The 27,279-nt window shown below is 43.8% G+C and overlaps 1 protein-coding gene across 2 annotated transcripts in view; it reads left to right on the top strand.

Annotated features, from left to right (window-relative positions):
* Positions 1–16,870: 16,870 nt before the first annotated feature.
* Positions 16,871–27,279, top strand: part of Alox5 (arachidonate 5-lipoxygenase) — a 47,179-nt gene continuing 36,770 nt past the window's right edge. Inside the window, exons 1-3 of one of the 2 annotated variants that reach the window (XM_039107106.2) lie at positions 16,996–17,110; positions 18,957–19,003; positions 24,959–25,157. Coding sequence is in view for 1 of the 2 variants with exons in the window: in NM_012822.2 (NP_036954.2) it covers positions 16,961–17,110; positions 24,959–25,157 (349 nt within the window). In the remaining variant the exon portion in view is untranslated. Of the gene's footprint in view, positions 17,111–18,956; positions 19,004–24,958; positions 25,158–27,279 lie in introns of both variants that reach the window. The other variant, NM_012822.2, reaches the window with a different exon arrangement.

Genomic DNA, 27,279 nt, shown 5'->3' with positions numbered 1-27,279 from the left:
TCCACCAAAGCAAATATTGGATATACCAATATAGCAGAAAAGCAAGACCTAGATATAAAATTACATCTCGTGATAGAGAACTTTAAAATATTTTTTCATAGATTTGTTTATTATGTTGACAGCATTCTGTGTGCATGTATGTCTCCAGGCCAGAAGAGGGTACCAGATTTCATTATACATAGAGGACTTTAAGAAGGACATAAATAACTCCCTTAAAGAAATACAGAACAACACAGGTAAACAAATCAAAGCCCTTAAAGAGGAAACACAAAATCCCTTAAAGGATTTCAGGAACACATAAACAGGTGAAGAAATTGAACAAAACCATCTAGGATCTAAAAATGGAAATAGAAACAATAAAGAAATCACAACAGAAGACAACCCTAGAGATAGAAAACCTAGGAAAGTAATCAGGAGTCATAGACGCAAGCATCACCAACAGAATACAAGAGATAGAAGAGAGAATCTCACAGGCAGAAGATGCCATAGAAAACATTGACACAACCATCAAAGAAAATGTAAAACTCAAAAGCTCCTAATCTAAAACATCCAGGAAATCCAGGACACAATTAGAAGATCAAACCTAAGAATAATAGGTATAGAAGAGAATGAAGACTCCCAACTTAAAGGGCCAGTAAATATCTTAAGCAAAATGATAGAAGAAAACTTCCCTAACCTAAAGAAAGAGATACCCATAAACATACAAGAAGCCTACAGAACTCCAAATAGATTGGACCAGAAAAGAAATTCCTCCTGTCCCCCAAAACTGTTCATTATGAAGCATACTTGTTAGATGCTATTATGGGGTACATTTACTAAAAAAGGAAAAAGAAAAAAAGAAAAAAAGAAATTCCTCCTGTCATATAATAGTCAAAACACCAAGTGCACAAAACAAAGAAAGAATATTAAAAGCAGTAAGGGAAAAAGGTAAAGCAACATATAAAGGCCAGACCTATCGGAATTACACCAGACTTTTTACCAGAGACTATGAAAGCCAGAAGATCCTGGGGAGATGTTATACAGACACTGAGAGAACACAAGTGCCAGCCTAGGCTACTATATCCAGGAAAACTCAATTAGTATAGATGGAGAAGCCAAGATATTCCATGTCAAAACCAAATTTACCCAATATCTTTCTACAAACCCAGCCCTACAAAGGATAATAGATGGAAAACTTCAACACAAGGAGGGAAACTACACCATAGAAAAAGCAAGAAAGTAATCTTCTTGCAACAGTGAACCTCCCCAAAAAAGAGAGCCGCACAAACATAATTCCACCTCTAACAACAAAAATAACAGGAAATGACAATCACTATTACTTTATATCTCCTAGCATCAATGGACTCAATCCCCCAATAAAAAGATATAGACTAACAGACTGGATACAGAAAGAGGACCCAGCATTTTGCTGCATACAGGAAACACATCTCAGTGACAAAGACAGCCTCAGAGTAAAAGGCTGGAAAACAATTTTCCAAGCAAATGGTCCCAAGAAACCAGCTGAAGTAGTCATTCTAATATCCAATAAAATCAACTTTCAATCAAGAGTTATCAAAAAGATAAAGAAGGACACTTCATATTCATCAAAGAAAAAATCCACCAAGATGAACTCTCAATCCTAAATATCTATGCTCCAAATGCAAAGGCACCTAAATTCATAAAAGAAAGCTCAAAGCACACATTGCACCTCACACAATAATAGTGGGAGACTTGAACACCCCACTCTCAGCAATGGACAGATCATGGAAACATCAGCAATGGAAGCAGAAACTAAACAGAGACACAGAGAAACTAACAAAAGTTATGAACAAGATGGATTTAATACATATCTATAGAATATTTCATCCTAAAACAAAAGAATATACCTTCTTCTCAGCACCTTGTGGTACTTCTCCAAAATTGACCATATAATGGGTCACAAAACAAGCCTCAACAGATACAAGAAGATTGAATATAATCCCATGCATCCTATCAGATCAACACAGATGAAGGCTGGTCTTCGATAACCACAAAAATGACAGAAAGCCCACATACACATGGAAATTGAACAACATTCTACTCAATGATAATTTGGTCAAGGAAGAAATAAAGAAAGAAATTAAAGACTTGTTAGAATTTAATGAAAATGAAGGCACAACATACCCAAAATTCTAGATCACAATGAAAACAGTGCTAAGAAGAAAACACATAGCTCTGAGTGCCTCCACAAAGAAACAGGAGAGAGCATATATCAGCAGCTTGACAGCACACCTAAAAGCTCTAGAACAACAACAACAAAAAAAGCAAATGTACCCGAGAGGAGTAGATGGCAGGAAATAATGAAACTCAGGGCTAAAATCAACCAAGTAGAAACAAAAAGAACTATACAAAGAATCAACGAAATCAGAAGCTGGTTCTTTGAGAAAATCAGGAAGATAAATAAACCCTTAGCCAGACTAACCAAAGGGCACAAAATCAGGGAGAGATAACAACAGAAACTGAGGAAATTCAAAAAAATCATCAGATCCTACTACGACAACCTATATTCAACAAAACTGCAAAAATCTGCAGGAAATGGACAATTTCCTAGACAGATAGCAGGTACCGAAGTTAAATCAGGATCAGATAAACCATCTAAACAGGTCCATAACTCCTAAGCAAATAAAAGACTTATTAAAAGTCTCCCAACCAAAAACAGCCCAGAACCAGATGGGTTTAATGCAGAATTCTATCAGACCTTCATAGAAGACCTCATACCAATACTGTCCAAACTATTCCACAAAATAGAAACAGATGGAGCACTACTTAATTCCTTCTATGAAGCCACAATTACTTTTATACCTAAACCACACAAAGACCCAACAAAGGAAGAGAATTTCAGACCAATTTCTTTATGAATATCGACACAAAAATACTCAATAAAATTCTTACAAACTGAATTCAAGAACACATCAAAATGATCATCCATCATGATCAAGTAGGCTTCATCCCAGGGATGCAGGGATGGTTTAATATATGAAAATCCATCAATGTAACCCACTATATAAACAAACTCAAATATAAGAACCACATGATCATTTCATTAGATGCTGAGAAAGCATTTGACAAAATTCAATACCTCTTCATGATAAAAGTCCTAGAAAGATCAGGAATTCAAGGCCCATACATAAACACAGTAAAAGTAAAAGCAATATACAGCAAACCAGTAGCCAACATCAAACTAAATGAAGAGAAACATGAAGCAATCCCACTAAAATCAAGGACTAGACAAGGCTGCTTACTCTCTCCCTACCTATTCAATATAGTACTCAACATCCTAGCCAGAGCAGTCAGACAACAAAAGGAGGTCAAAGGGATACAAATTGGAAAAAAAGAAGTAAAAATTTCACCATTTGCAGATGATATGATAGTATATTAAGTGACCCCAAAAGTTTCACCAGGGAACTACTAAGCCTGATAAACAATTTCAGTAAAGTGACTGAATATAAAATTAACTCAAACAAATAAATCAGTAGGTTACTTCTACTCAAAGGATAAACAGGATGAGAAAGAAATTAGAGAAATGACACCCTTCACATTAGTTACAAATAACATAAATACCTCAGTGTGACTCTAACCAAGCAAGTTAAAGATCTGTATGACAAGAACTTCAAGTCTCTGAAGAAAGAAATTGAAGATCTTAGAAGATAGAAAGATTTCCCATGTTCATGGATTGGCAGGATTAATATAGTAAAAATGGCCATTTTGCCAAAAGTAATCTACAGATTCAATGCAATCCCCATCAAAATTCCAACTCAATTCTTCATAGAGATAGAAAGAGCAATTTGAAAATTCATTTGATATAACAAAACACCCAGGATAGCGAAAACTATCCACAACAATAAAACAACTTCTGAGGGAATCACCATCCCTGACCTCACGCAGTATTACAGAGCAATAGTGATCAAAAACTGCATGGTATTGGTACAGAGGTAGGCAAGCAGATCAGTGGAATAGAATTGAAGACCCAGAAATGAACTCACATCCCTATGGTCACTTGATCTTTGACAAAGGAGCTAAAACCGTCCAGTGGGAAAAAAGATAGCATTTTCAACAAATGGTACTGGTTTACCTGGAGATCAGCATGCAGAAGAATACAAATTGGTCCATTCTTATCGCCCTATACAAAGCTCAAGTCCAAGTGGATCAAGGACATCCACATAAAACCAGATACACTCCAACTAATAGAAGAAAAAGTGGGAAAGAACCTCAAACACATGAGCACTGGGGAAATTTTTCCTGAACAGAACACCAATGGCTTATGTTCTAAGATCAAGAATCAAAAAATGCGACCTCATAAAATTACAAAGCAAATTGTAAGGCAAAGGACACTGTCATTAGGACAAAACAGCAACCAACAGATTGGGAAAAGATATTTACCAATCCTACCTCTGATAGAGGGCTAATATCCAATATATACAAAGATTTGAAGAAGTTAGACTCCAGAGAATAAAATAAGCCTATTAAAAATGTACAGAGTTAAACAAAGAATTCTCAACTGAGGAATATGAAATGGTTGAGAACTATAAATAAAAAAATGCCAGAAAGAAGGAAAGAAAGAAAGAAAGAAAGAAAGAAAGAAAGGAAGGAAGGAAGGAAGGAAGGAGAGAGGGAGAGAAAGGAAGGAAGGCAGGCAGGAAGGAAGGAAGGAAGAAAGCCTAACTCCAGGTTTATGTTAAAGATTTCCTACCCTAGATTGGAAATTCACCATTTTTCCAAGAAGCCCTAAGTCTCCTAAGTGAGAAATAATGTCTAGCTCTTCCAGAACTCTATATTCAATCTGTTGGTTTTATATAGTTACTATAGTAAAAATTAATTAGAAGTCAAATGAATTACCTATCACCTCCCAGAAGTATTGTGGTGTGTGTGTGTGTGTGTGTGTGTGTGTGTGTGTGTGTGTGTGTGTGTGTGCGTGAGCATGCCCATGCACTAAGAATACTTAAAATCTACTTCCTTATCAAATTGTCAGTCAATGCCATATGAATCAGCACAGAATGCACATAAAACTATCACTGTATACCTTGAATTTATTTTATTTGTTTAGTGGTTAGGTGTTCAAATAAATAAAAATATGTAAAAATGAAAATCTGCATTCAAAAACCTCATGCCCAAACACACAAAGAACTCTTAAAATAACCAGGACATGGTCATAGCCTAGACATCCATTGCCTTATGATTGGGTGCTGAAAATGTGGCACCTATGTGCCATGGAATTTTATTCACCTGTAAAGAAAAATAAAATTTTCAGATACGTAAATGGAACTGGAAAAAGTTATACTCAATGAGGTAACCCAGATCCGGAAAGACAAACACCACATGCTCTCACTCATATGGATCATTAGAATTTGTTCACCTAGGAGCACCTGTGGAGGCCAGGAAATAAGAAAGGGCCACAGGGAATGGAGAAACAGTTCTTTTATTACCTATTATTTTTTTAAGTTTTTTTATTTATTCACTTTATAACTCAATATCAGCCCTTTCCCTCCTCCCAGTAACCCCTCACACACACCCCATCCCATCTTCCCCTACTCTTTTGAAAAGGGGAAGCCCTTCTCTGGGTGTCACCACCCACTAACACACACAAGCACACACACACACACACACACACACACACACACGTCGGGTGGGACTAGGAGCATCCTCTCCCATTGAGGCCATATTAAGCTGTCCATTTAGAGGTGCAGGGCCCACAGACAGGCAGGCAGGCAGCAAGCTCAAGGACAATGCCTGCTCCAGGTATTGGTGAATCCTCTGAAGACCAAGCCGCTCATCTGCTACACATATTCAAGGGACCTAGGGACAGCCCGTGCTGGCTTATTGGTGGTGGGTGATTCGATCTCTGGGAGCCCCCAAAGATCCAGGCTAGTTGACTCTGTTGGTCTTTTGAGGAGTCCTGAATTCTTCGGGTCCTTCGTTCCTTCTCACAACTCTTCCATAAAAATGTTCAGGTACAAGTCTCTGCATCTCTTTCCATTGACTGCTGGGTGGAGCTTCTCAGAGGACAGTTACGCTGACTTCCTGTCTTCAAGCATAACAGGGCATCATCAATAATGTTAGGAATTGGTTCTTGTCCATGGGATAGGTCCCACTGGGACAGTCATTGGTTGGCCATTCCCTCAGTCTCTGCTCTTTGTCCCTGTATGTCTTGTAGGCAGAACACATCTTGGGTTGAGGGTTTTATGAGTGAGTGGGTTGCTGTCCTTATATCTTTACTGGGAGTCATGCCTGGTTATAGGAAGTAGCCACTTCGAGATACACATCCCCCACTACTAGGAGTCTCAACTAAGGTCACCCCCATAGAACCTCTGGGGCCTCTCACCATCCCAAATCTTTGGCACATCCTAGAGATTGCCCCACCCCCACTGATCTCCCTTCTCTCTCCCCTGCTCTCCCAACATATGATTCCCCCTACTTCCCTCTCCCATCCAGTTCCTTCCTTCCATTGACCTCTGATATTTATTTTGTTTCCCCTTCTGAGTGAGATTCGAGCATCCTCCCTTGGGCCCTCCTTGTTATTTGGCTTCTTTGGGTCTGTGGACTGTAGCACGGTTATCCTGTACTGTATGGCTAATATCCACTTATTAGTGAGTACAAACCATGGATGACCTTTGGGGGTCTGTGTTACCTCACTCAGGATGATAATTTCTACTTCTATCCATTTGCCTGAGAAATTCATGATGTCCTTGTTTTTGGTGGCTGAGTAGTATTCCATTGTGTATATATACCACATGTTCTACATCCATTCTTCAGTTAAAAGACATCTAGGTTGTTTCCAGTTTCTGGCTATTATGAATAAAGCTGCTATGAACATAGCTGAGCAAGTGTCCTTGTGGATGGTGGAGCATCTTTTGGGTACATGCCCAGGAATGGTATAGCTGGGTCTTGAGGTAAAACTATCTCCACTCTTCTAAAAAACCACCAAACTGACTTCCAGAGTGGTTGTACAAGTTTGCACTCCCGCCAGCAGTGGAGGAATGTTCCCTTACTCCACAACCTCACCAGTATGTGCTGTCCTTGGAGTTTTTGATCTTAGCCATTCCAAAGGGTGTAAAGTGGAATCTCAGAGTTTTTTTATTTGCATTTCCCTGATGACTCAGGATGTTAAACATTTCTAAAAAAAAAAAAAAAGAAAGAAAGAAAGAAAGAAAGAAAGAAAAAAGAAACTGTTTAATCTCTTGATTTGATCTTTAATTTGTGTTTTTAACATGATAATGGCAGTTCAGACACAGGTGGATTGGGGGAGAATACAAAAAGGAGGGAGGAATTGGATCACTAATGCAAAACTATTATTTATTTAGGAGCTTCTTGATCTTTCGAGAATTCTCTGTTTAGCTCTGTAACCAAGACAGCCTGGTTCCTGGCTGAGGAGGGTTGAGCCCCAGAGACCCTAAGGGGCTGTAGGTGTTTCACCTGACTCCCAGGAAACCAGGCTGGTTACTAGCCCACAGCCCTCCATAGATGTGTGACCATCAGTTCATGTAAGGGCAATGCTCCAAGCCCCTTCACAGGTAGAGAATTTGACCACAGGTCATGTAGGTTTAAGACAGATCTCCATTATAATAAGGTACCTAAAGGCCTGGAGACTTAGCCAATGAAATTCCCTTTCCAGACACTCTTCTCAGTCCCACTCTGAGAAGTGGGGTACAGTATTACTCATCCACTTTCTGCCAAGTAAATAAATTCCTTGAAACCATGGCCTGCCTCTTTTTATTGGAATCCACCATGGGGAGCCACAGAGAAGGCCTTGCCTACAGAGTCTAATTTCCCAAAGAAGGCCTTCCTGCACTCCCAGCAGCGACCATCCAGCCAAGGTCTACTCCCCACCGGATCAGCCAGAGCTCCCCTGTGGGGCGGTGGACGGTGAAAGGTACCTTGATTCCTGGTCAAGATAGGTCAAAACCCTGGGAGACCCTAAAAAGGGCAGCAGGTGCATTCCCAGTATCCCAGGATATTAGGGCCTCATGTAGCTGCACCCCCCCCCCTCCCAAAGACTCCTGTGGAGAGGTTTAAGACAGACCAGTCAGCAGCTCTCTGCTCCCAAACCCCGTGGGAGAGAGACCTCACCGCCTGGTCAGGTGGGCACTCCTGAGGCTGCAGAGCGGAGGAGACCACCAACACTGCCCACCCCTGCCCACATCCCTGGCCCAAGAGGCAACTGTATAAGGCCTCTGGGTTCCCGTAGGGGAGGGCCCAGGACCGGCAGGACCCCTGCGCCTGAGACACCGCCGGAACCTGAAGGAAACAGATTGGATAAACAGTTCTCTGCACCCAAATCCTGTGGGAGAGAGAGCTGAACCTTCAGAGAGGCGGGCGCGCCTGGGAGGCCAGAGGAGACTGCACTCTGTGCACGTCCAGACGCCAGAGGAAAACACCAAACGCCATCTGGAACCCTGGTGCACGGAGTCTCCCGGAAAGAGCAGCGCAGATCTTCCCAGTTGCTGCCGCCGTGGAGAGGACTTAGGCAGTACCCCACGAGCAAACTTGAGCCTTGGAACCACAGGTAGGACCAACTTTTCCCCTGCAAGAAACCTGCCCACAAGACACAGGCCCACAGGAACAGCTGAAGACCTGTAGAGAGGAAAAACTACAGGCCCGAAAGCAGAACACTCTGTCCCCATAACTGGCTGAAAGAAAACAGGAAAACAGGTCTACAGCACTCCTGACACACAGGCTTATAGGACACTCTAGCCACTGTCAGAAATAGCAGAACAAAGTAATAGAGATAATCTGATGGCGAGAGGCAAGCGCAAGAACCCAAGCAACAGAAACCAAGACTACATGGCATCATCGGAGCCCAATTCTCCCACCAAAATAAACATGGAATATCCAAACACACCAGAAAAGCAAGATCTAGTTTCAAAATCATATTTGATCATGATGCTGGAGGACTTCAAGAAAGACGTGGAGAACTCCCTTAGAGAACAAGTAGAAGCCTACAGAGAGGAATCGCAAAAATGCCTGAAAGAATTCCAGGAAAACATAAATAAACAAGTAGAAACCCATAGAGAGGAGACACAAAAATCCCTGAAAGAATTCCAGGAAAACACAATCAAACAGTTGAAGGAATTAAAAATGGAAATAGAAGCAATCAAGAAAGAACACATGGAAACAACCCTGGACATAGAAAATCAAAAGAAAAGACAAGGAGCTGTAGATACAAGCTTCACCAACAGAATACAAGAGATGGAAGAGAGAATCTCGGGAGCAGAAGATTCCATAGAAATCATTGACTCAACTGTCAAAGATAATGTAAAGCAGAAAAAGCTACTGGTCCAAAACATACAGGAAATCCAGGACTCAATGAGAAGATCAAACCTAAGGATAATAGGTATAGAAGAGAGTGAAGACTCCCAGCTCAAAGGACCAGTAAATATCTTCAACAAAATCATAGAAGAAAACTTCCCTAACCTAAAAAAAGAGATACCCATAGACATACAAGAAGCCTACAGAACTCCAAATAGATTGGACCAGAAAAGAAACACCTCCCGTCACATAATAGTCAAAACACCAAACGCACAAAATAAAGAAAGAATATTAAAAGCAGTAAGGGAAAAAGGTCAAGTAACATATAAAGGCAGACCTATCAGAATCACACCAGACTTCTCGCCAGAAACTATGAAGGCCAGAAGATCCTGGACAGATGTCATACAGACCCTAAGAGAACACAAATGCCAGCCCAGGTTACTGTATCCTGCAAAACTCTCAATTAACATAGATGGAGAAACCAAGATATTCCATGACAAAACCAAATTTACACAATATCTTTCTACAAATCCAGCACTACAAAGGATAATAAAGGGTAAAGCCCAACATAAGGAGGCAAGCTATACCCTAGAAGAAGCAAGAAACTAATCGTCTTGGCAACAAAACAAAGAGAAGAAAAGCACACAAACATAACCTCACATCCAAATATGAATATAACAGGAAGCAATAATCACTATTCCTTAATATCTCTCAACATCAATGGCCTCAACTCCCCAATAAAAAGACATAGATTAACAAACTGGATACGCAATGAGGACCCTGCATTCTGCTGCCTACAGGAAACACACCTCAGAGACAAAGACAGACACTACCTCAGAGTGAAAGGCTGGAAAACAACTTTCCAAGCAAATGGTCCGAAGAAGCAAGCTGGAGTAGCCATTCTAATATCAAATAAAATCAATTTTCAATTAAAAGTCATCAAAAAAGATAAGGAAGGACACTTCATATTCATCAAAGGAAAAATCCACCAAGATGAACTCTCAATCCTCATCTTCGGTTGGTTTATATACAAGTGTGCAATTTCTAGGCTTGAAAGTAAAATGATGCTATCTGGTGCTGGATAGAGGAGCCTTATTTTTTATTATGGCAGCTTGCTATTTTTGTAACATGGTGATTTGGTTGAACACAATAAAGTACAGTAGTAACTGAAAAAAAAAAAAAAAAAGACAGACCAGTCACATAGGGCAATGCCTCAAGCCCCTCCTCCACAGGTGAGTAAGTGACCACAGGTTACATAGGCCCAAGACAGATCAGTCACAGAGGACAACACCCCAAGCCCCTCCTCCACAGGTGGGGATGTGACCTCAGGTTACTTAGGCCCAAGAGAGATCAGTTGTAGAGACAGGACCACGCCCCCGAATATATACATAAGGTCTTCCCAAGCTCTCAGGCCAAACCAATAGGAAGTAGCTGCTCTCAGACACTGACCCATCCAAAAAAATTGTATTTAAGTGACTTGTACAGAATTAAAGGTGTGCAGGAATTATTCCATCATCTGAGAGCGTCTGTCATAAGAGATATAGCACTGCCACTTGGGGAAGAGATCTGCTCTCCTGAAATCATTGCAGCCAGAAGCTCCCCTGCACCCCTTACTGTCAGTCTCCTGCTGTCTCAACCTGGCAGAGCAACCCAAGCAGCAATGGTACAAAGAAGGACCAGCAGGGAGGGGGGCAAAAGTTGTTCCTCTTCCCTGCCTGAATTCTCTCTCCCCTCGCCTCAACCCATACACCTAGCTGAGCAAGAGATCTTTCCATCTCCTGAGATCTTCCTCAATTTCTTTCTTCAGAGACCTAAAGTTCTTCTCCTACAGATCTTTCACTTGCTTGGTTAGAGTCACACCAAGGTATTTTATGTTATCTGTGGCTATTGTGAAAGGTGCTGTTTCCCTAACTTCTTTTTTTTTTTTTTCCTTTTTTTTTTTTTTTCCGGAACTGGGGACCGAACCCAGGGCCTTGCGCTTGCTAGGCAAGTGCTCTACCACTGAGCTAAATCCCTAACTTCTTTCTCAGCCTGTTTATCGCTTGTGTAGAGGAAGGCTACTGAGTTTCTTTGAGTTATGCAGCCACTTTACTGAAGTTGTTTTTCACTTGTAGGAGTTCTCTTGTAAAATTTTGGGGTCATTTATATACACTATCATATCATCTACGAATAGCAATGCTTTGACTTCTTCCTTTCCAATTTGTATCCCCTTGATCTCCTTTAGTTGTCTTATTGCTCTAGCTAGAACTTTAAGTACTATATTGAATAGATAGGGAGAGAATGGGCAGCCTTGTCTTGGCCCTGATTTTAGTGTAAATGCTTTAAGTTTCTCTTCATTTAATTCGATGTTGGCTATTGGCTTGCCGTATGTTGCCTTTATAGTGTTTAGCTATGCACCTGGTATCCCTCCTCTCTCCAAGACTTTTATCATGAATGGGGGTTGGATTTTGTCAAATGCTTTGTCAGCATCTGGTGAGATGACCATGACCATGTAGTTTTCTTCTTTCGGTTTATTTTTACAGTGGATTATGTTGATAGATTTCCATATATTGAACCACCCCTGCAACCCTGGGATAAAGCCTACTTGAGTGTGGTGGAGGATGTCTTTGATGTGTTCTTGAATTTAGTTTGCAAATATTTTATTGAGTAGTTTTACATCAATGGTCATATGGGAAAGTGGTCTGAAAGTTTCTTTCTTTGTTGAGTCTTTGTGTGTTTTAGGTATCAGGGTGACTGTGGCCTCATAGGATGAGTTTGGCAGTGTTCCTTCTGTTTCTATTTTGTGGAATAGTTTGAGGAGTTTGGCATTAGTTCTTCTTTGAAAGTCTAATAGAATTCTGCGCTAACCATCTGCTCCCGGACTTTGTTTTGTTGTTGTTTTGGTTTGGATTGGTTTTTGGTTTTGGGAGCAGGGTTTGTTTTGGTTTGGTTTGGTTGACTTGGTTTGATTTGGTTTGGTTTTTTTTGGTTTGGTTTGGTTTGGTTTGGTTTTTTTGGTTGAGAGACTTTTCATGACTGCATCTATTTCCTTAGGAGTAAGCATTAAGTGCCTATGAACTAAAGTTCAAGGTTGGTAGAGTATAGTGGTAGATTGGCTATGACGCTTTGGCTCCCAGCAGGTTACACGAGAGTGCCAGGGGCTATCTGCATTCACAAACGAAAGACACCCACGAGTGTACACACACACACACACACACACACACACATTGATTTTAAAGTGCCTTGGCTAGTTCAAAGGCTGGGCAGTTCTAGTGATCCTCACAGCTAACACACATTTCTTTCCTTAGTCCTGGCTCCCAAGACACTTCTGGGCAGCCCTCCTGGGAACTGCATTCCTTTTCACATACATTTGGGATAATTTTCCTTTTGCAGCTCTAAATCTGATCCACCTCCCTCCAAATCACGGCGATTCTCCTCTTCCTTTCTCCTAGTTTCTAGCCCAAGTTGTAACCCCCCCCCCTCTGCCCAGCCATTGGCCATTGACTCTTTATTGATCGATCGAAAACCAATTGGGAACAAGAACATTCAGCATTTGGACACTCAGGCTCCAGATTGTTTCAAAGAATTAGAACCAATCCCCGACAGTAGAGAGATATGATATATTGTACAGTCAGTTCACTGGCCCAGAAGCAAAACACCAAAGCTTCTCACACGAGACTAATGACAGGCAACAAGTACAAAAGCATCAAAGACCTTCAGGAGTTAAGCAAGAACAAGGTTTGTTTGTTCAACATTTCTTGAGCCCTTAAGGGGATAATTGCTTGTGCTCCCCTCAAGTGGCTTCCTCAAAAGGGCTCTAACTTCACTCCTGAGAAGACCTGGGTTGTTACTGCTGGATTTGCATTGTTCTGGTGAGGAAACTTTGAAATTAAGTTATGGTTGAACTTAATTTGGACTTTTTATCCTTCCCTCCTCTCATTTTCTCCATCCCATATACCCCTCCTGGCTGGTTTCCAAATTGATGGCCCTTTTTTTTTTACTAGTTACTGTTACATGTGTGTGTGTGTGTGTGTGTGTGTGTGTGTGTGTGTTGGTATGTGTGTGCCTACATACATAAGTGCAACCTGCTTGGTCTCTATATTATCATGCATATTTTAAGGGATGAACATTTGCTACTAGATAACCAATTGCGTTTTCCTGAAAGACTATTTCTCCTGCCCCCAGCCTTCCTTTGTTGCCTATAGTTTTTTTTGTCTAAGGTTGAGGTCTCCTGCGCTCCCTCAGCCCACACCTCCCCATCCATTTTAGCATTTCTATTGTTGTTGTCCCCGTTTGGCTCATGTTCAGGGAGCCATGTTGCTGAGACATTATGAGTATAGTTTCTGACATTCCTGGAAAAAACACAGTCGCATAGCAAATTTCCTGTTCCTCTGGGTCTTACGGTCCTTTGCCCCCTCGTCTGCAGTGATCCCTAAGCCTTAGGTGCAGGAGTTGGGCTGTACATGTATCAGTGGGCTCTGACCTCTCCAGCTCTGCATTTTGATTGCTTGAGGCCTTCTACAGCAGCCTCTGTCTGTTGCAAAGAGACGTTTCTTGATGAGCACTAAGAACTGTGCTTTTCTTGTGGCTGTGAGCACAGATATTTGGAATGGAGTTTAGGATTGTGCTAATTTAGTAAAGTGGTAAATTCTCCTGCAAGGTCCATGGCTTCAGGTCACTGACTAGGTTTCCAGGTGTTGAGTGGATCTTATACAAAATAAGGAGGGAGGACGGTAAAATAACACTAGGGCTGTCTACAGAAGCCACAATGAGTCATACTATCAACTATCTTCCTAAACTGCCTATCATACACGTCCCATTCAGGTCATGGGGTGGCAGAAGGGGTTGTGAGACACTAGTATCCTGCTATTATTATTATTTTTGCTTTCTATTCATGATGTTTTGCCCCAACAACTATAACCACAATGCACAGCTCACCACTGAACATATATATAATATATATACATATATATATTCCTTTCCTATATGTACATGTTTTAGAAGCTCTTACAGTAGTTAGTTCTCTATAGGACATTTAATTAAGCTGCCCCACATATTCCTTACTTTACCTTGCTCTCTTTTCCTGCTCCCCACTTAGTCCTCTCCTTAGTTTCTCCTGAATGAGGCTATACAGTTCCCCATTCACTGAAAATAGACTCCTTTCTTGCATAATATATCCCAATTACAGTTTTCTCTGCCTCTACTCATCCCAGTTCATCCCCACCCCTCTCCCATCCAGATCCATTCCCTTTCTGTCTCTCATTAGAAAAGAACAGGCTCTTCTGAGAGATATTAAAATATAACAAAATAAAACGTGATAAGATAAAACAAAAGTGATCACATTGAAGTTGGACAAGACAAACCAACTGAAGAAGAGCCCAAGAGAAGGCCCAAGACTTAGAGGCCCACTTATTCTCACACTCAGGGATCCCATAAAAGCACTCATCTGGAAGCCACAATATATACTCCGAGAACTGAACGTGGTATAGAGGCACACAGGTTCTGTGCATGTCGCTTCGGTCTCCATGAAGTCAAACGAGCTTTGCTCATGTGGGTTTAAGGGGCCTTATTTGTTTTTTGGCTTTTTTTTGTTTTGGGGTTTTTTTGTTTGTTTGTTTTTGGGGGGGGTTGGCTGTTTGTTTGTTTTATTTTTTGGTATCTTCCATCGCCTCTGGTTCTTACAATCCTTCTGCCCGTTCTTATGTGAGAGTTCCCTGTGCTCTGGAGGAGGGATTTAATGAAGAAAACCCACTAAGGGGCTGAATGTTCCAAGGTCTCTCTCTCACTTCCTGCATAATGTCTGACTGTGGGTCTATGAATTTTTTTTTAAGCTGGCTAAAATAAGGCGTGGTCCACACCTGCTGAGGAAAGTGACTATTCAAATAACTCTCTAGTCACTTCCTTGGCCAGCAGAGGCCAAGTCTGCTTTGTCCTTCTGAAGGGGGGAGGGGCAGAGTCATCCTGTTGCAATTGCACTGGAGTACAGAGGCTCCAGGGCTTCTCACAGACATGTCACTGTATAGTCAGGTAACCATGCCTCCCTTCCCATCTGCTTTTCCAACCACAAATACCTGCTTTCCTGGCAAACAACAGGTTCCCCTATAATAGAGGAATAGTAATAACTAGGGCCTATGCCTAGTTTCTTTGTACCCCACATTGTCCTAAACTAGGAGATGAGCAAAATACAGTCCCAGTCCCCAAGCAGCTCATAACATGATGGGAGAAATGACGACAGAGCAGATCCTGTTGGGACAGAATGGCAATGTGACCGTATGTCTGAGCAACGGTGGTGGGGTATCAGCAAAGGAGAGGCAAAGGGAGTCACAGAAGAAGCAGCATCTGGGAAGGAGTTTGCACAAGATCTAGAGGTACAGAAGAAAGACAGGAGAAACCCAGAAGGGAAGGAAATATACCAAGAATGTGTGGAAATAAGATACAAACTTTCAGAAAAGGGCTCACTTAGACTGTGGCATGACCAATGATTAGCATATAGTCATTCCATCAACAAGATTAGGGTATTACTAAAGGATTTTGGAGATTTAATTGATTATACATTGTCTCATTATCTAGGTGAGCCCCAGCCAATCAACTGGAAGCCAGGCAGAGCAGAACTGAAAGAAATAACCAAGAAGTAGTAATACAATTTATTAAAGACAAACTAATATCACCCATCATTTCACTGTAAATTAAGGAGGGTGTGCTAACCACCCACCTTCTAGACCTGAGCAGCTGTCTTTCCTGCTCTCCTTGGCAACGCTGTTGCCGGTTTCTGAGCACAGTGAGATAGACTTCCTCACCTTCCAGCGATTACTTTCCTAACGGTTCCTTTTCTACCTTTCCCCAAAAAAGACAGTTTGACTATCACTGAAGAGGCTCCCAATCTTTTCCCTAAGACTCCCAGTCTTGACCAACTCCTTAAGCATCTCCAGACAAGACAAACTGCTTTCCCATCACCAGCCCGCCCTCTGCAAGCCTGCCATTCAAGTTCCTGACAGTCCCATGGGCGCAGATTACAAGTCGCCTACTCGGGCCACTGTTTTCTAAGGCTGATTTCCAGTACCACTAACCAGATTGTCCCCAGTTTGTGCCCCTCCCCAGTACCTTGCCCAAAAATAGAAGATTTTGCTCATCTTGTGAAGATGAAGAAAAGCAAGTTTCCGTGGTCCAGGTCCACCGCTGGCATCAGCTACACGTGGTCTCTCTTGTGGGCTTCAGACTCCCTGCTCTAAGTTAACTGTTGCATACACTGTGCTGCAACTGAACGAGGACAGAGGTAGTTCTCAGCCCTTGAGCTGGCAATGAGGGACACAGACGCAGGCGGGAACCATAAAGGTGGAAGCAATAAGGGATTAACTGACTAATGAAAGCATAAGTGAATGAGGACTAAAAGCTAGGTAGAGATGGAGCACAGGAACAAGGGTCCTGCCTATCAGAGATGAGATTACTGTCCCACCAGCGCCACAGGAGAGAAGGATGAGTTGGAAGGTGGGGTACCCCACCACCACCACAACCCCTGCGTCCCGGACTGGCCAGGGGTGGAGCCAGAGCCAGAAGGCCGGGCCGGTCTCTGGGCGGGGCCAGACCCAAAACTTAGGCTGGCCGGCTGCTGGCCACTGTGGCAGGGAGCTGCCTTGAGTGACAGAGTCAAGAATCTGGTGGGCTGCCACCTGAACTTCCCGGGCTCCTGCGCCCACGCCAGCAGCGCTCACTTCCCAGAGCCATGCCTTCCTACACTGTCACCGTAGCCACCGGTAGCCAGTGGTTCGCGGGCACCGACGACTACATTTACCTCAGCCTCATTGGCTCTGCGGGCTGCAGTGAGAAGCATCTTCTTGACAAAGCTTTCTACAATGACTTCGAGCGCGGCGCGGTGAGAAGGCGCGCTTGGGACCCAGGGCTGACTGCAAAGAGCGGGTGGTGGGGAAGGGCAGGCAGGGGCGCGGGGGCGGGGCGGGTTGGGGGGGACTGTCTTGTTCCATCGCGCCCGAAAGGCTATGTGAGCGCACCTGGGAACCTGATGCAGAGTCGCCAGAATCGCCAGAGTCGGTGCATGTCAGGGCAAGTGATAGTTGAGTAGTGAGGCACGCTAGGCTTCCTGATGGCCCGGATCCATTAAGGGGCAAAGGACTCCCAATTTGGGGTCTGCTTGCGTCTGGCTTCTTAAGTGAGAGAAGGAACAAACTTTCACCAATGGGACCTAGAATATGTGAGAGGACCCTTCACTCGGGAGTTCTGAGGTCCCAGTGCTCCAGAGTTCGGTTCTACTGCAAAGCGTAGAAGGCCCTGTTCCACAGCTATCCATTTGTGTAGACAGTGGTCCAGGGTAAGTCAGAGATCCAGGGTGGGGAGTCAAGTTGGGCTTAATCACTCTTCTGTCCCTACTGTGAACCTCCGTTTACCAAGCTGAAAATAGGGTTAGGTCCAATCTTACCCATGAGTCATGGGGGAGTCCAGTCCCATTTGGTGGCTAGGAATGAATCTAGGAGTTGCCCCCACACCTAAGAATGAGTATCCTACATTTCCTGCACCCAGCCAGGTGGAGGAATTTCAAGGAGGAAAGGTCTGGCAGAGAAGCCCTTGGAAAGACTGTCAGCAGGGTGAATGCAAGGAGACACTTCTCTCTGAGTATTAACTTCTGAAGGAAAAAAGGAAGAAAGATTTCCTTTCTTTCCTCCTAATGCAGACTTTGGAGTCTGGCAGTCAGAGATTTTTGCATCGACAGCCCCACCCAGGCACTGTGGGGGGCATTCAGCTTGGATGTTACTACTGGTGTGTAAATTCTAGCCCCATGGCTTTCTCTGACTACAAACAGGTCATGGTTTACAGTGACCCACTAAGTGCCTAGTACATCAAACTTGATCAGTAAGTGAGTCTGTAATAGACTGTAGACTGCCGACACTGAGGGGTGGGGAGGGGGTACTCTTCCTTCTACTACTTCCAGATCCTAAACTACGTTTAGGTTTTAAACCTATCTTTTTTTATTTCAAGATTTATTTATTTATATATGTATATCAGTAAGTTGCTGTCTTCAGACACACCAGAAGAGGGCATCGGATCCCATTACAGATGGCTGTGAGCCACCATGTGGTTGCTGGAAATTGAACTCAGGACCTCTGGAAGAGCAGCCAGCAATCTTAACTGCTGAGCCATCTCTCCAGCCCTTAAAAATACCGATCTTAGATTTTACCAGGTTTGCTATTGAGTCAACCCACATGAAATTGCTTATACTTAACCATTTGTGGTAAGCACAATGACAATGTCATATGCTTCCTGGGGAAAGTTCACTTCAGATCTGTTCAGCCTAAACGAAGGAAATGATAGTTAAGCCTTTTTCTGGGTCCCAAACTCTAAGCAGGATGCTTGCTTGATTCCTGTGCTGGGACCTGGTACTTAGCCGTGATTAATAAACTTCTAGCCAGACTTGAATGCCTTCAGGCAAAGTTGAGTGTTGAGCTCCTGCTTGGCTTTACCAGTGAGAGAGCTGGCCCAGAAAGACTAAGTGTGGCATCCATTTGGGAGGCTGACACCTTTGCAGCCTCCGAAGCCCTTGTGTTTGTTTTCATTTATTTTGGGGTGCCCCAGTATATAGGGGGAAGGAGAGAAGGCAGACTGCTTCCTCTTTACAAATGGACTGCAGGGGTCTTCTCCACATACGTAGCTATCAGTGGGCTGGGGCTGTGTGCAGCACAGGACAGCTCCTGTGTCCTTTCCCCCAGGAGGAGAATGGCGAGCAGCGTGGCCATCATAAGAGACTGGACAGGAGGTAAGAGGGCTGCGCTGTTCATCATTTGCCTTTCTATCCCGTCTGCCAATCTGAAAAGCCATTCAGGTGACAGTAATTAAACACCTTAGCAAGAACCCCAGAGGCAAATTTCAGGAGAGATTTGCATACGTATCTCCACTGTGGGAAGGGAACCGCAGCGCTGGTGGAACTGCTGTCCTATGGCTGGACGCAAAAACAGCCTTTAAAAAAAAAAAGAGAAAAAGAAAGCCTTTGAGAAAGTTCCTGTTGATGCAAAGTTACTACATACTTGGTCTTGCACAGTCCAGAGCTACTTCCTCATTCTGTGGCCAGTGTATCTTTAAAGTCCAGATGTCCCTTTTGGGTAAAGGTAGACAAGAAACCTTAAGGGAACCGGTAGCCAAGAAGATAAGGCTATCCCACTGTTCTTAGAAAAGTGCCACAGTGTTTCCGTGAATAACAGCCGCTGTGAAGGCTAGACAGTCACTCCCAGCACCCCTTTCTAATGTACAACTGAGTAATGGTCAGTGCTAACCTGCTTTAATAAATTCCACTATTGCCCATCCCCCATTATTCCCACAAGAGTTCTGCATAGGGATTCAGGTTAGGAACTTTGCAGATGGAATTCTCCTGAGCATCAGGCATTCAGTGGTCCCTGTTGTTTGCTGAGGAGAGCCCAGACGGGACCTGGAACGACCTTGTTTCATAAGCCAGTCCTCCATGGGACTGTCCTAACACATCTTGAAAATTTGAGGGCATCTTACTTGGCTAATTGGTCTGTCCAACACCACTTTGTAAAGCTGAGGGTAGGGTGTGCTGCTGAGTTCATGGTTCTTGAACATATTCAGTACATGTAAATTCATCTTACAGATAATATGTCGCTTAAATATATCTAACACATATTCTTATATTTATGGAGAGTAGATTCTGTAGTGCCTCTTCATGAGGAAGAGAATATTTTTTTGGTTTTTTTTTTTTGTTGTTGTTGTTTTGTTTTTGTTTTATTAACTTGAGTATTTCTTATTTACATTTCGAATGTTATTCTCTTTCCTGGTTTCCAGGGAAACATCCCCCTAACCCCTCCCCCTCCCCCTCTATATGGGTGTTCCCCTCCCCATCCTCCCCCCATTACCACCCTCCCCCCAACAATTACATTCACTCGGGGTTCAGTCTTGGCAGGACCAAGGGCTTATGAGGAAGAGACTATTGATGGAGAACAAATATTTTTTCATTAACCTTCATATACTAGTTCTCTCTCAATGTCCATCTCCCCTACATCTGCCCTTCACCCTCTTCTTTGCCTTCCTTTATCCTCCCAATGGTCAATTTCTGTCCCCTGCTCACCCTCCAACTCTCCTTCCTTCACTACTCTAATGTCCTTTACCTCTGTCCTTCAGCTTCCCCTAACTGCAACTTCTGTCCCCTCTCAGCCCCGACAGTGCAACCTCGTTTTCCCGCTCTGTCCCCACATCCTCTTGACTACTGCTCCCAATGCTCTCATTCTCTGCGACTTTTGGTCTTCCTATCGCTGCCCTTTGGTCTCATTCCCCCTGCCCTTGTCTCTCCTTTGCCCTCCCCCCCTCCCCCGACACTCTGCAGCCTCCTCCTCCTCCACCAGTTTCTCATACCCCATCCAAGATGGACAGCCCAGGTAGCCATGCCCTCGCTGCAGGAGAGATCCATTTTCTCTCCCACACATCCACAGAAGGGTGACAGAACTAAAGGTGAGCTAAAGAGAAATGCAGAGATGGAGGCCCAAGCCATGGACCTCTGTTTATAGAACAGCGATAGAAAGCTCAGAGGCTGATCGCAACACTGCTGAGATATTCATGTACCACATAATGATACTTATGTCAAAGCAGGCCACATATATGATGGTGTCATATATGCTGTAAGGTTATAACAGCTGAAATTTCATTTTGCCTGTTAAATTCAGTATGTTTACGTACATACTTATTATTATATATTACCTAATGTATTCAATACAGCGATATTCAGTACATATATATTTCTTAGGAATAATAGGTTATACCATGTAGGCTGGGTGTATAGTATGATATATCTATGCTTTATATGTAATGTATATGTATATGTATATATTACATATAAAATGACAGAATTACCTTACACTTCATTTTCCAGAATGTAGCCCTGTCACTGATGTGTGACTGTATATGGAAACTTTAAAACCTAATATACAACAAAGTTTTTTTTTAAAAAAAAAAAGGTGAAATCAGTCTTCTGGCCCCTCCTGACTTGGGCTAGTGAACTACGTGCTTCTGTGTCTCTCCCCAGCTTTCTGACCAATGCAGTGGCATCCCTGTCTTGGGAGCTGTGTTCCAGATGTGTCCTCTGTGTGAATTCCCTGATTTGAGAACATTGTTCTGCCAGCTCCCTATATCTGAAATCTCCTGCCCACTCCTCCCTGCTCTGAGGTGGTGAACCTCTCACTAACACATCCTGCTCGCCAGCTGAGTCTCAGACACACCTGTGAAATGGAGCGACCATCTTAACATTCACGTGCTCAGCATCCACTGAGCACCTGGACCACGCACCGTGTATAGCGCTCACCATAAGGAACTCAGTAGGTCAAGGACTTAGACAACAAATAAAATGTCATCCCAGCACACTCAACCATAAAACAAGATGGAAAATGTCAGCATATATGGTGACTCCACATGCCCTCCTAAAGCCTTCTTGGGTGAGGCAACACGTCACCCTGTAGTTTCCTGGAGGGAAGCCTCTCTCTGCTCTCTGTGATCTTGTTCTAGCTACACTCTGGAACTCAAGACCCACAAACAACATACTTTATCTCTAAGACTTCCTGGGTTCTAACTGAACCCCTCAACTCCTGTTTATCGCCTGTCACATTCAGGCCTGAGGCCAGGGTAGCAAGGTCTCTGGCCTAACCAAAGATAAGCCAGACTACAGGCCTGACCTCCATCTTCTATGAAAGATCCTATCGAAGCGCAGATTAAGTCCCTCTAAGATTGCATAGTGGTCTCATCCCAGTGCAGCTCTGAGGCCCTTAGCCAGACCTGTAAGGTCTCATTTTCTGCGACTATACTATAGGTGTGCTAAAGGGTCAGTCTCCCCACCCCCAGAAAAGCTACTCAGTTTCTTTCTTTCTGTCTGTCTTTCTTTTGGTTGCTATTTGCTTGTTTTGTTGATTGGTTGGTTTGGCTTGTTTTGTTTTGTTTTGTTTTGGTTTGGTTTGGTTTGGTTTGGTTTGGTTTGGTTTGGATTTTTTGAGACAGGGTTTCTCTGTGTGGTCGTGGCTGTCATAGAACTGCAGCTCTGTAGACAAGGCTACCCTCACACTCACAGAGATTTATCTGTCTCTGCCTCCCAAGTGCTGGGATTCAAAGCCTGCACCACCACCACCCAGCTACGCAGTAACTTTCTTACAGGTCGCCACTTGTAGCTGCATAGATGGCCTCAAAGTGCATGGCTTTCTCCTCAGATCTTTCTTATTACTTTAGAGTGAGTGCCCTCTCTTCATTCACCCTAACCTTCCTGATGTCATCCCTTCCAACCCTCAAGAACATTCTCTCTAGTCTCTCAATGCCACAGGAAAACCACTTCCCCTGAAGCAGCTGCTCTGGGGTTGGGTCCAGGCATTCTTGGTGGCTGCCCTTTGGTCCTGACCACAAGCTGACTTCCCTCTCCTTTGCATGCATGATAAATTCCTCCCACTGTCCCTTGTCCTTATAAGAGTTCCCCATCCACCAAGTCTAGGGCTTAAACACATAGGGTGTTCCTCTCACTCCACAGGCATAGGGAACTATGAATAAATTGCAGTGCAAAGGTTTGGCTCAGGCTGATTATAGACACTGCAGGGTTCCTTGCCTTATGAGCTCCCATGGAGTCTGAGAACGTACACCAGCTAGTTCTAACATATACACCCAGTGGACTGTGCCCTTGGAGAGAGTAGCTATTCACATATCCCACCATTCTGATTTCTCAATGGTGCTGCGAGCAGGTTGCTATCTCTTCTTGAAAGCTGAAGAAACACAAGCTAGGGAGGTTCTCAGGCAGTCAAGTGCTCATTTTGCAAGCACAAGGACCCGAGTTTGATTCTTAGATCCCATATTTTTAAAAAGCCAGTCATCCTGAGGCTACTGTGTAATCCTAGCTCTGAGGAAAAGGAGACAGGTTTTCTGGCCAGTGAGCCTAGCCTACTTAGTTCTAGGCCAGTAAGAGACACTGACTTGGTGTAGGAGTGGCAATGCCTGAGGAATGACATCCAGTTGTGCGCTCTCTCTCTCTCTCTCTCTCTCTCTCTCTCTCTCTCTCTCTCTCACACACACACACACACACACACACACACACACACACACACACACCAAAAAAATAGGATAAGGAGGTCTAAGAGGAGGAAGAGAAGAACAGGGAGGAGAAGTGGAGGATGGGCAGGAGGAGGAAGGGAGGGAAGGGAGGCAAAGAATGGGAAGGATGAGGAGGGGGAGGGGGAAGAAGCAGAGGAAGAAGAAAAGGAGATGAAGACAGGGAGGGCAAAAAGGGAAAGGGTAGGAAGAGGGGGAGTATGAAGAGGAAGATGTGGGGAGGAGGTTGAAGAAGGGAAGGAAGAAGAGGAGAAGGAAATAAAGCAATTTGATGAAGCCATATGACTGGCAAGTTTGCACCTACAATGTGAACTCAGAGTGCCAAACCCCAGGTCATCTATCCCTCTGGCCAATTCCCCTTCGTTGACCCCAACTCTTCTGGGCTCATGTGTGTGCAGACTCGTACATGCATCCTCATATGTACATGTGTGGGACTGAGCAATATTCCATCACATTCACATGCACTATATTCTCTGTACTCATTCATATGAGTACTCACTCATATATCTTTAGTCAAGATTCTTTTTTTTCCCTCCATCTTTATTAAATTGGGTATTTCTTATTTACATTTCAATTGTTATTCCCTTTCCTGGTTTCCAGGCCAACATCGCCCTAACCCCTTCCCCTCCCCTTCGATATGGGTGTTCCCCTCCCTGCCCCTCCCCCCATTACCACTCTCCCCCCAACAATCCTGTTCACTGGGGGTTCAGTCTTGACAGGACCAAGGGCTTCCCCTTCCACTGGTGCTACTCCTTGCTAGGCTACTCATTGTTTAGCCAAGATTCTTAAGGAATCTCTTTGGTAATTTAGGTAGCCTCACCCCCTGCAAGAACCTGGACCCTGACTTTACACAGATGGGCTCTAGCGACACAGTAATATCTTCAGCCACAAAACTGATTACGTAGAAATAGAGACAAGAATCACAGTCAGTAATGTCCAGGAAGGAGTTGGAGGTGGGGTTGAGAATAGGCACCAAAATAAAGTTAGGTAGGAGACATGTTTTAGTTTTTCATGGCACAGTACAGTGGCAATAACTCATAATTTTTGTATATCTCTAAGTAGTCTGAAGAGAAAAAATTAATGTTTCTAAGATGAGTATTTGAGGTAACAGAAATATCAATTACCCTGGTTTGCCAATATTTCCTCTATACTTGTACTGAGAAGTCATACTATACTCCACAAACTTATGATTAGCATCAGCCATAAAAATTAATTATATAAAAAGCAACACTCCCTCATCCCATTTCAGATAAGGCAAGCTTGAGAATTAAACTAGCATAAGTCAAAAATAATAGGAGAAAAGGGGACCAATGTGCCTAATGAGGTAATGTATGTCATGTTACTTAAGACCAAATGAGGACTCCCAAAGGCAGTGGGAGTCCACTGCTTACACACTGAATTGTATGGAAAACATCAGAGGAGTGACTGGATGCTTGAGTTGGCCAACCAGGTCTAATTGTACAGGTTTCTTCAAGAAGGCAAACGTTAGAATGACCTTGAACTGCCGCTTTATATCACTGAACTCAAATATTTGCTGTGCTAGAGCAGCACATTTAGGAAGAAATGCTCTCAGCAGAGTCAGAATTCTGGCCTGGGAGACAGCAGTTGATTGTCCTGTTCTCCTGCCCAGGTGGACTCCTATGACGTCACTGTGGATGAAGAACTGGGTGAGATCTACCTAGTCAAAATCGAGAAGCGCAAATACTGGCTCCATGATGACTGGTACTTGAAATACATCACACTGAAGACACCCCACGGGGACTACATAGAGTTCCCTTGTTATCGTTGGATCACAGGCGAGGGCGAGATTGTCCTGAGGGATGGATGTGGTAAGCTGCTTGGACCCCCTGCCACTCACAGGCTTCCTGGAAACCAGAAAGTCTCCCCTTCTCAGAGAGCTGTATTTCTGGGCATTAGGGTCCATCTTGGATGGAGCACATCTCTGTGTCCTGTTCCCTTATAGGAGATAGGTCTTCCACAGTTCTAACCAGCTCTAAAGCTGAGATAATAGCCTAATGAGGACTCACACCAACTGTGGCTTCCCTCTGCACACTCTCTTGGAAAAGTCTGGAAAGAGACATTCTCCTCTCACCATCAGTTAATGAGGGCCTCTTAACAGGCACCTGTGACAAGAGCCCTGCAAATGGGGAGTGCTGCAGGTTAGCACATGGCCTCCGAAGCCAAATTCTCTGACTGTCCTAAGATGGGGGGAAGTGTTCAAGGTCAGAGGACCCCTCTTGAAGACCTGAACACTAAAGGATCAGACTAAGATTGCCAATGGAATGCTAGCTCCAAGGGCCAGAGGCAAGCTGGAGTTCACTGTTCCCCAGTTTATTTGTTTGCCTTGAAACAAAGCCCAGTTTCACTGCATGCCTCAGGCTGGCCTTGAACTTTCAGTTCTGCTGTTTTAGCCTCCCAAATCCTGGGTATGCAGGGCTCAATTTGTTATTTCCATAAGATCACATTCTTTTTCAGCCCCCAGCCCCACCCAACTGATACAGAGGGTCAGAGAAGGAAGATGATGTCAAAGGTCAGCTAAGGCTGCTTGCACTCTCCACTCACCCCCCTGAGTGACACCCTTTGCACACTAGCTGCTTATATGCATGGGTCAAACTAAGCCTTGGCAAACTTCTATCTTTTAGTCCTGGCCCTGGAGTTTGCTTTCAGTCTCATGAGGAAGGATGAGCCTCTATCTGCCGACAGCCACTGCCGTGAGGATGGCTGCTGCTGCTTATGGCAGCAGTGAGCACTTCTCTGATAAGGATCCTCTGCCATGATTCATCTTCACAGTGAGGAGATGTAGACAAGATGAGATTGATAATTAAACCACCACCATTTTGATAGAAAACTGAGGAGAAGGAGGAAGAAGAAAAAGAAGAGGGGGAATAGGAGGAAGAAAGGAGGAGGAGGAGGAGAGTTGGAAAAGGAGGGTTGGAGGGGGAGGAGGAAGAGGAGGAGGAGGGTTGGAGGAGGAGAAAGAAGAAGGAGGAGGAGGAGGAGGGTTGGAGGAGGAGAAAGAAGAAGGAGGAGGAGGAGGGTTGGAGGAGGAGAAAGAAGAAGGAGGAGGAGGAGGAGGAGGAGGAGGAGGAGGAGGAGGAGGAGGAGAAGAAGAAGAAGAAGAAGAAGAAGAAGAAGAAGAAGAAGAAGAAGAAGAAGAAGAAGAAGAAGAAGAAGAAGAAGAAGAAGAAGAAAAGTTATTATTGTCTTTTCCCTCTATAGTCCTTTGGCCATCAGATCTCATCCCATTGTCCTTGATGTGGAACTTGACTTAAACCAAATTCTGGGAATTTTTCTGACCTGAATACTTGCATTTAGAAGGAGTTTTACAACCTCCTCCCCCAAGCTCTTTGGGAACCCCTTCCCACTCACCCACCTACACGCACGTTGTTCAAGTCATCCTGTGGCTAGAACAATGAAGGCTATGGACAGGGTGCTTCTCTTAACCCAGTGTTTAGAATCTTTCTTCTGTCTGCCCCACCCAAGATCTCAGTGGGTAAGTCTTTCCTGCCTACAGATTCTGTAACTTTGCATAGCAGTATGCACGATAATGCAGGCAGAGTAGGATGATTTGAGGAGGCATCAAGAGAGGAACTTTAGGAAGGCACTGAAGTATCCAAATGTGCCACCTCTGTGTATAGGGATGACAACTTGGCTAATCCTGATAAGCTGGGAGAGGGAAAGAGTTTAAGAACAATGTAGAAAGGCAACATTTTAAAGATAGTCTCCATCTTATGAGTCTGTGCAGAGCTGTGACCTCGGTAGAGAAGTGGACATCCCTGGAGAGAGGAAGAGCAGAGTGGAGAAGAAACCACAGCCCCACCCTCAGCCTACACACTCTCCCAGGACCTCCCCTCAGGCCTGTCTCCAGAGCTGAGTCTGATGGGAAGCCCATTGATGCAATCCATTCTTATCAGCTTTATCAACAAGATATAATGGAAGGGGGTCTTCAGG

Source organism: Rattus norvegicus, chromosome 4 (assembly GCF_036323735.1).
Source record: "Rattus norvegicus strain BN/NHsdMcwi chromosome 4, GRCr8, whole genome shotgun sequence".
Taxonomy (NCBI): Eukaryota; Metazoa; Chordata; class Mammalia; order Rodentia; family Muridae; genus Rattus; species Rattus norvegicus.
Note: the sequence above shows the minus strand (reverse complement) of the source record. Positions and strands in the feature narration are given on the sequence as shown.